This window comes from Rutidosis leptorrhynchoides, chromosome 2 (assembly GCF_046630445.1).
Source record: "Rutidosis leptorrhynchoides isolate AG116_Rl617_1_P2 chromosome 2, CSIRO_AGI_Rlap_v1, whole genome shotgun sequence".
NCBI lineage: Eukaryota > Viridiplantae > Streptophyta > Magnoliopsida > Asterales > Asteraceae > Rutidosis > Rutidosis leptorrhynchoides.
Window position 1 is genome coordinate 609,156,941 of NC_092334.1, and position 9,879 is coordinate 609,166,819.

Below are 9,879 nucleotides of genomic sequence, written 5' to 3' on the forward strand. Positions count from 1 at the left end.
TTATACATATTAATATCTAGATATTTTACCCATATACATTTACTAATTCCATATTATTCTAAATTTGCATTGTATTTTAACACTCCCCCTCAATGCAAATTTTCTTCCAACGATGTCTTGCAGACCATTCCAAGTGCTTCTCTGAATTTTGTAAACTTCGGTTTACTTAGGCTCTTGGTGAATATATCTGCAACCTGTTCATCTGTCTTTGTTGGCATCATCTTGATCTCTCCTTCAAGGACCTTCTCGCGAACATAGTGATAGTGCACTTCTATATGTTTTGTTCTCGCATGAAAGACTGGATTTTCTGCTAGACGAATAGCTGATAGGTTATCGCAGAAAAGCTTTACTTGATAATCTGTTGATTGATGAAGATCTTCCATTAGTTGCTTCAACCACATAATTTCTTGTGTTGCTGATGCTGCCGATCGATATTCTGCTTCAGTGCTTGACAAAGATACTGTTGGTTGTCTCTTGCTGCACCATGATATTACTCCCGATCCAAGACTAAACATGTATCCAGTTGTTGACCGTCGTGTATCATAGTCTCCAGCGTAATCGGCGTCACAATATCCAGTCACGTGACATTCTTTTGTTTTCTTGTACAAAATGCCAAAGTTAATAGTGCCTTTAACATACCTTAAGATGCGTCGTACAACATCAAGGTGAGGCTTCTTCGGATTGCTCATGTATCGACTAACCACTCCAACTGCATAAGATATGTCTGGCCGGCTTAGTGTGAGATAAATAAGACTTCCGACCATCTTTCGATACATGGTAACATCTTGAAGACTTTTTCCTTCATCTGCTCGTAGTTTTGTATTCGGATCCATCGGAGTTGAGATAGGTTTGCAATTAAGCATTCCGTACTTTTGTAAAAGATCTCGCGCATATTTCTGTTGTCCCAGAAATAATCCTTCTCTTTTCTGCTCTATTTCGAGTCCAAGAAAATGTTTGAGTTCTCCAAGCTCCTTCATATGAAATCTGATAGACAGATTCTCTCTTGTTCTTTGGATTTCCTCATAGTGATCTCCCGTGATGATTAAGTCATCCACATATACTAGCACTATGGCTAGTTTTCCTTGATCTTGTTTCACAAATAAACTAGAATCTGAAGGAGCAACTGTGAAACCACTTTGTACTAAGAACTCGCCAATCTTCCCGTACCAAGCTCTTGGAGCCTGTTTCAAACCGTATAGTGCTTTCTTTAATTTGCAGACATGGTCAGGATGGGACTTGTTCTCAAAGCCTCTTGGTTGCTCCATATAAATTTTTTTGTCAAGTTCTCCATGTAAGAAAGCGTTCTTGACATCCATCTGCCACAGCTTCCAAGATTTGCTAGCGGCTAAAGCTAGTAGAGCACGAATTGTTGTGATCTTCGCCACTGGACTAAACGTTTCTTCATAATCCAGCCCATATTGTTGAGAAAAACCTCTAGCAACAAGTTGAGCTTTATACCTTTCAATGGAGCCATCTGATCGAGTCTTCACCTTGTAAACCCATTTACAAGATATTGGTTTTACATCTTTTGGCTTTGGAACTAAACTCCATGTCTGGTTTTCTTTTAGTGCATTAATTTCTTCTTCCATCGCTTTCTGCCATTCTTGACTTTGTGCTGCTTCTTCATAAGTGGAAGGTTCAATAGGTATTGATTCATCCACATGAGCAGCATTGACATACCTCGGATTAGGTTGCCTCGGCCTTGTTGATCTCCGTAATTCTTGCACATGCTCCTCGGCATCCATTTGGCTTGGACGAACCTCTTCGGATGTAGATTGATGTACCCCAGTTTTCCATGGACTCGTTTCCTTAGAGTACGATCCATCTCCTTCTTTAATTGGATCCAATATCTGCTCTTTAGGTTCTTCTTTTTCTTCTGGACCTTCTTCTAATCCATGAGATTCTGGAAGCTCTATCTTTTGAGGTGACCACCATGAAGAAGCTTCATCAAATACCACATTTCTTGAAGTATGGCATTTTCCAGTATTTGGATCACAACATCTCCATCCTTTTCTTGATTCATCATAACCGACAAAAATGCACCGAATTGCCTTCTTATCAAATTTGCTTCGTAGATGATCTGAAACGAAGACGTAGCATACACATCCAAAAACCTTGAAATGGTTGACGGTCGGCTTGATCTTCCATAATCTTTCATATGGTGAAATATGCCCCAACTTTGTTTGTGGAAGCCTGTTAATCACGTACGATGCCGTCCTCATACATTCGGCCCAAAATCTGCCTGGTACATTCTTACCATGAAGCATACTTCGACAAGTTTCGGCAATGTGACGATTCTTGCGTTCCGCCACTCCATTCTGCTGTGGAGTATTGGGACAAGTTAATTGTCTTCTAATCTTGTGCTTCTCAAGATAGATATTGAACTCAGTCGATAAATATTCTCCTCCATTATCTGTGCGTAAGCACCGGATCTTAGTATTGAGCTCACTTTCTACCTTGTTCTTGAACTCTTTAAACTTCAGAAAAGTCTCCGACTTCTCCTTCATGAAGTAAACCCACACATATCTCGAGAAGTCATCAATGAATGACACCATATATTTCATACCTCCAAGTGATGTTTGTTTCACTGGGCCGAAGACATCTGAGTGTATGAGCTCTAGTGGTGTCTTGGACTGATGCTCTGACTCCTTGAATGGCAATTGGTGAGCTTTGCCAAATTGACATCCAGCACATATTGTATCTGTTCGGATATCAATTTGAGGAAGGCCATTTACTATGTGTTTCACCATCATCTCCTTTAACTTGTTGTAGCCCACATGCCCAAGACGTTCATGCCAAAGATCAGCTGTCTCATTCTTTCGAGTCTTATCGACATATGCCGTTTCAGCAGATAGTACATAGACCGACTCTATTCTTCTTCCTTGCATAATTGGATTGCCAACCACCTTCACTCTCTTGAATACGGACACATCTTCTGGTCCAAAGAGCACATAATTCCCTCCTGCTGTCAATTGTGGTACTGATAGTAAATTCTTCTTTAGGCCAGGGACAAGATACACCTTCTCGAGTTGGAGCTTATGAGAGCCGCCTTCATTTGGAATTATTGTCTTTCCAATGTGAGAAATAGACAACCTTGAATTGTTGGCTGTCAACACGACTCTCTTTCCTTTGTAATCCTCCATTTCTTGCAGCTTCGTCACATCGTTGGTCATATGATTCGAGCACCCAGAATCGATGATCCAATCATCTTTGTAGTTTATTTTTGACTTTAAGGTTGCTGCAAGAGCTTGATCATCCATGTCAGCTTCAACGGAGAGTCCTGCTTCTGCATCCCATGTTTCCTCATTAATGGTTGCTTCGAATGTGACCTCTTTCTTCTCATCTCTTGCGGCGGCCACATTTCCTTCAAAAGTTCGCCTTCTGGGGAATCTACAATCTCGAGCAAAATGACCCTTCTTGCCACAATTGAAGCATTCACCATTCTTTCTCTTATCATTTTCCCCGTATTGTTGGCGATGATCTCTTCTTCCTTGTTGAGCTCCCCCTGAAGCGTTGCCTTTTGATTTTGGGTGACCCTTCCACCCATATGTCTTACTTTCTTTCATCGTCTCTTGTCTTCGAGATGTTGCTTTCTTCTTATTGGTGAAGAGTGCATATTCTCCGTCTTTTATGGTTACTTCATTCATCTGCTTGGCTAATGCCTCTTGATTAGCCAATAGATTCTCCAGCTCTATTAATGATGGTTGAGTAGGCCATCCTCTCACAGCGGCTATAAATCCATTATACTCGGATCTTAAGCCGTGGATGATAATTCTCTTCATCCTTGCATCACTCACTTTCTCTTCAGGAGCAAGTTGAGATATCTCACGACAAATAGATTTCACCTTGGTAAAATATTGAGAAATAGATAGACTTCCTTGTGAGATACCCGCAAGCTCATTTTTCAAGAGCTGGAGGCGTGCTTCATTCTTCTTTGAAAATAATTTTTCAAAAGTTTCCCAAGCTGCCTTCGGTGTTTTCTCGTCACGAATGTGCTCCAATAAATCCTCCTCGATTGTAGTCTTCAATATAAATAAAGCCTTCCCGGCCTTGATGTTCCATTTTCTCAAGGCTTCAGTATTTTCTTTTGGTGGAGGCGTTGTGTCACTGCCAGCAACTATTTCCCATAAATCCGGTCCTTGTAGGTAGGATTCTATACAAGTCCGCCAATAACCATAGTTGTGGTTATTAAGACTCTTGATTCCACTGCTCGTACTTGCAAGATCTGCCATCATGACGTCCAACGTCCAATAAGCTTGGTCCCAGACCGATGAGCTTTCACAGTTCATAACTGTGCTCTGACAGAATCTCCCTTAGAGCCTTGGTGAAAACAAGTCGATGTGAACGTCCAACGTTTACCGATTTCCTCCACTAGAAATGGTCCCGAACGACCCGCTCTGATACCAATTGTTGGAAGCTTTGACGAGCCCAACACACCCACAATAGAGGACCTAGATTATACTCACTTACTACACCAACACTTTGACGTTGGTTAGCCTTTGATTTTATGAATCCTTAGTGCACAATAATGCTTAGGCGACAGTGTCGACCATATATCATTTAGGCGGTATAACCGACCATGTATCACTTAGGCGGCAGAGCCGACCATATAAGAAGAACAACACAAGTGCACTAAGAACTTAAACACAAACTGAGGCTTAACCGGGAAACTTAACAAAGAACACTTTTATTAATACAAAGAAACAATTACAATATTATGGACTCAACTCACACTCTTACTTCTTCACAACTTCTACTTCTAACTCTTCTTCACTTCTTACTTCTTCTCTACTTCACACTTCACTTACTCACACCTTCACACAACACAAATGAAATCTCCTCCCATATTTATACTACTCTATGGAACATTCTAGAACCTAGATATTTCCATGGATATATAAATATCTAGATATTTCTACAACCTACAAATATCTAGATTTTTCTTTTACATTTCAATTTCTAGATTTTTCTCTCATATTCTAATATCTAGATATTTTCTTATACATATTAATATCTAGATATTTTACCCATATACATTTACTAATTTACTATTATTCTAAATTTGCATTGTATTTTAACAAATTCTATGTTTGTTATTTAACGACAACATACAATTGTGACTAACATATAAAAATTGGAAGGCATTAAAATTAGTTCAAAATGTTAGTGCTTTATGGTAACATACTTTGAATTATGAAAATCATCTGAAACTAGATTAAAACAACAAAATAGCAATCTTGAAAAGTTGAGTTTACTTTCAATTTTGTGAACAGAATACAAGTTATCAGTAGCCATATCTGATCCAGATTTGAGAACCATTGCTTTCTAACTATATGTATGCAAGTTTTTCTATGCACAAGAAAATTGCCATAAACATCAGAGATTGGTAGCAAGATCCAAACTTTTTTACTTCACAAAAATTTACAAAAAGAATATCAATAAAATTAATAGAGGGTGTCAATTGTAAGTCTCCTTCGTGGAGGTGTTTTCTCTACAACTTGCTTTTGTAGCTCCATGAAACTTGATCCTTTGTGTGCAAAAAGTCTTCGAAGATTTATCACCGACAGTTCATTAAATCCACCAACAGCAAGATCAGCTTGCACTAAATGATACCTGTAGGTTTTGATGTCACAAAACTAATCCTTATATTTACATGAAATAAGAAATTTCATCGAGAGTTTCGAAAAGTTCATACGCTGGATGTGCACCGATAAGTGCCACTGCCATCATTGTGCAATTGTGAGCCGCGGTTATACCACGAGGATCATCTTCAAACACCACACATTTCGATGGTTTTCTATCCAACTGCAAAAGTACATAATTTATTACTCACTGAAAATCATTTTTGGAAGATCATTTCATTATTACTAGCTGCAACCAAAATGTATATTAAAGGGTAACTTTGAATTACCGAATAATCACTAATTTTTAAACTAATTTAAGATACTTATATTCTCAACTCGCAAGACAAACCTCGTTTTATCACTAGATGTTATTCGTGGTAATTTAGTTACTAAATGATTATCTGACTGTTACAACTTGGATAGTTGAAGAACAAATCCATATACATCTACAACCGTTGTAGTAGGGTTGATCATCGTATTCCAACTATTTAAAATCACATAATCACTTTCAATTTATTTATTTTTTTATTATTTTTTTCCGAATAAGCCAATTCATATTAAGGTCATTTACCTTTACTGCTGCAGAAAGTAATCTATGAGCCATGGAATCCATGCCATCCTCCTCTGTCACTATTGCCTTACCAGCAAATAGACAAAAAAATAAATATTAGTCACTTATTCATTTATATTAATAAATTCTCAAAAATTAGTAGATGACTCACTACTCAGTAAGCACTACCCTTTAAACGTTAGATCATAACTTGATGCTAACCAGTGACAATATTTAAAAAATACAAAACTTTTCAAATTTGTACTCACTAAAGGGATAATCGAGTTTGTGGTATGAAACCGGTTATCGTACCTAAAAGTTGCAATAACCAGTTATTGATGTTCAAATAATCAATTTCACTTTTTCTTCCGGTTGTACCCTACTAGCTTGTTATTAAACTGAACTTCCTCATTTTCATGTGAGAGATGATGTTTAATTAGTTACTTTAAAAACTTTCACAATCCTCTTACCGTTTAATGAATTTTGCCTTTATTTAATATACACAATTACTTTCAAAGTATATGTAGTAATGAATACGGTAGCACATGCATACCTGGAAATACTTCATAAGACCTAAGTTTTCCAATATATCAACCACAATTCGCCTATCGAGACTTGAAACAACCGCACATGGAATGCGCGCAGTGGATACAGCATCCAACCATTCTTTCAGACCTTCCATGGGTTCTGAAAGCTAATATAAAAGGACAATAACATGATTTTCAGCAACTAGATATTTTATTTTTAATAAATACATATATCAAAGTAAATAAGTAATTGAATAACTTTTAACTTAAAAAAGTAATAAAGAAAGGATAATAACCTTGAGAAGATTGTTGCTATACAAGTGTGAAAGCTTTGAACTTAATCTTTCTAATTCACATTCTTCCTTCTCCCACATCAACACCTAAAACGCTCAAACATTTAACAAATGAAATTCCAAGGACAATCAACAAATTGATTATAAACCTTTTTCTTAAATGTGAGTAATATGGAAACGAAATTTTGAGTTTCAATAAGTATCGAACCTTATCCAAAACATGATCTGGAGCACCATGAAGCAAAAGCCTTTGTATATCATCATTATCAGGAATCTCTTTTCCTGCACGAATTACAAGAATTGATTCATGTATAGTTCAAGCAACGTTGCAAAAATCGCTACTCGGGAGTTCTGGGTCGGGACTTTTTAGGGAGTACTCGTCAACTCGGGGAGTACTCGAATGTTGAACAAGTTTGACTTTGACCGAGTTTTGACCAATTTCCCGAGTAATCAGAGTTTTGGCCGATTTTCTGGATTAGTAATCCAGAGTTTTGGCCGATTTTCTGAGTAATCCACAGTTTTGGCTGAGTTTTGACCGATTACTCACCGAACACTCCCCGAGTTGCCAAAACCGATTACTCACCGAGTAATTCCGAGTTCTGCAACACTGTTAAAGTCTAGTACAAGAATTTTGCAGAGCATTGCCCTTTGTTTAAGTTGGTTTTCAATGTATTATATAAATTATATGCTAACAACTTGAATAATCAATCATACACATAACACACATACGTGTCAACATTTAGATGAACCAAGTAATTTCTATTTGTGACTGATAACTTCCAGCGTATAACTGAAATTTGTGTACAATCTAAATCTTTCATTCTCATCTATCAATGTGTGATATTCAAATTTAAGTGTAAATTATAATATTTATATTAGAACTTTAAACTGCAGGCTAGGAAAAAAAAAAAGTATATCACATGGGAAACATGACCACATACCTTCCTCGTATGCAAGTTCTTTCCAAGCACTCAACTTCAAAGCTTGAGTACCCACCTGATAATTCGAATAAAATAGTGCTAAATATCTTAACCAAAGCAATAAACAATTATAGTTCATCATTTCTGTTTCGATTCAAGCATAAAACAGACTTCTTAATATAAATAACAGGCTTACCGCCAATGGGGCTTTGCCTCATTGGTCACCATGTTAACATGGTGTTCGAGGAGACCAGGGTTCGAGTCTCGGGGGGGGGGGATTTTCGTGAATTAACTTCGTGTGCTAACCACTAACATTGCCTTTCAAAAAAAAAAAAAAAAAAAATAACAGGCTTACCACCACATTATCCCATGAAAAAATTAGTCCATAAGCTTCATCAGGTTTCATAGCATATCGAATTCTTTTAAGAAATCCCTCTTGTAATCTATCGTTTAAAAAGTCCTGCATGTAAAGAGACAAATTGGGTGTTACATCAAATGGATGAATAATCAGCTTCAACATTATTCGAATTTACAATCTTCCTCATCAAAACTGCTAAGGGGGTGTTTGTGATTGCATACACAAACTGATCTAGCCTTAAAATATAGAACAAGATGATCAGCTGTAACAAAACAACAAGTAGGATTCTGCGTTCGGATTTGTTTTTGTTGTATCAAAATTTAACAAGCAATAATCTGGTAATCACTTTCAGTATTGGACGTTTTAGATCACTTAAGGAAACATAAAAAAATATGAATAAAGTATTATACGAATAACCAACTTTATAACCTAATCATTTCATGCACAAACAATTAAATACTCATAATTAGCTTGCCTCCATCCAAACACTCAAATGTGACCAGTGATTACCATTACCAATTACCAGTTGGATCAAAACACAATAATCGAATATGATGTATGAGGACTAAATATTCATTTAACATGATATAGGTATGAATTATAACTCAAAGTATAGTTACTACTGAAAGCTAAAAGACAGAATAATACTTACAACATCAACTTTCAATGGTCCATCTGGTCTAAATGTCTCAAACCCTTCTCCATATTCAGCTCCAATTGCCTAAAAAATGCAATTTTTTTTAAAACCCATAAAACCCAATTCACAAATTCCAGAAATAGTTTATATTTCTACAAAATTAGCCCAAAAAGATGAAAACTTTTCAATAAAAGATTAAAAATTTTACAATAAAAACTTACCTCTTCCATAAAAATCTTGGTGGGTGTGAACTGAAATCCATCAAGAGGCCCAATTTCTTCAGACCCATAACAGCTTCTAATTATGTTTTTTCTATTACGTTGTTGTTCAACGAAGCTCGAACGTTGAAAGCTCTGTAACATAACATAACACAACAATCATGAACACATATATATAGATACAGATACAAGTATATAATAACGTACGAAAAAGATTGAATTTTAACAAACCGGTAATCTGAGGTTAATTGGCAGATGATACGGAAGAAATGAAGTAGTAGTTGGAACTAATTGGAAACCTAAAGCAAATTTCATGGTTTTGATTTACTTTGTTACAGTTGTTAAAGAAGATGATTTGGTGTGCATTTGTGGTTTAATTTTTGGGGAAGAATTTCAGCCCGAATTATAAGAGAACAAGATACGGAGTACTGAATTTATTAGGTTGTGAAGTGTGAAAATATCATATTCAAGTATGTTTTTGGATTTAATGGTGTTAGCGACTCGAATCTTGTTTTGGATAAAACAAGAAAGGTGAGGTTTGCTTAGCGATTTAATTAAAAAGAAAATTAAAAGATATTATATATTTTAAATCGTATAATAGCGAGCTTATGTATTCATGTATACTATCCTACCAACTCTCTCCAAATGATAAAGACATAATAGGCCAATTTTTTTTTTAAATGATGAACAGTGATCGATCAATAGAAATCCGGAAAAAAAAAATAGGAGGGAAAAAATGTGAATAGTGATCA

At 36.3% G+C, this 9,879-nt stretch overlaps 1 protein-coding gene across 1 annotated transcript; it reads right to left on the minus strand.

Moving 5' to 3' along the window:
• Window positions 1–5,238: 5,238 nt before the first annotated feature.
• Window positions 5,239–9,579, minus strand: LOC139893465 (5-amino-6-(5-phospho-D-ribitylamino)uracil phosphatase, chloroplastic-like). Its single transcript, XM_071876630.1, has 11 exons — window positions 9,359–9,579; window positions 9,131–9,262; window positions 8,925–8,993; window positions 8,270–8,374; window positions 7,936–7,990; window positions 7,203–7,276; window positions 6,998–7,081; window positions 6,728–6,868; window positions 6,196–6,261; window positions 5,696–5,805; window positions 5,239–5,613 (listed from the first exon to the last, which is right to left on the minus strand). Exons 1-11 carry the CDS (start codon window positions 9,440–9,442, stop codon window positions 5,445–5,447), a joined length of 1,089 nt encoding a protein of 362 aa, XP_071732731.1. The 5' UTR covers window positions 9,443–9,579; the 3' UTR covers window positions 5,239–5,444.
• Window positions 9,580–9,879: the final 300 nt, after the last annotated feature.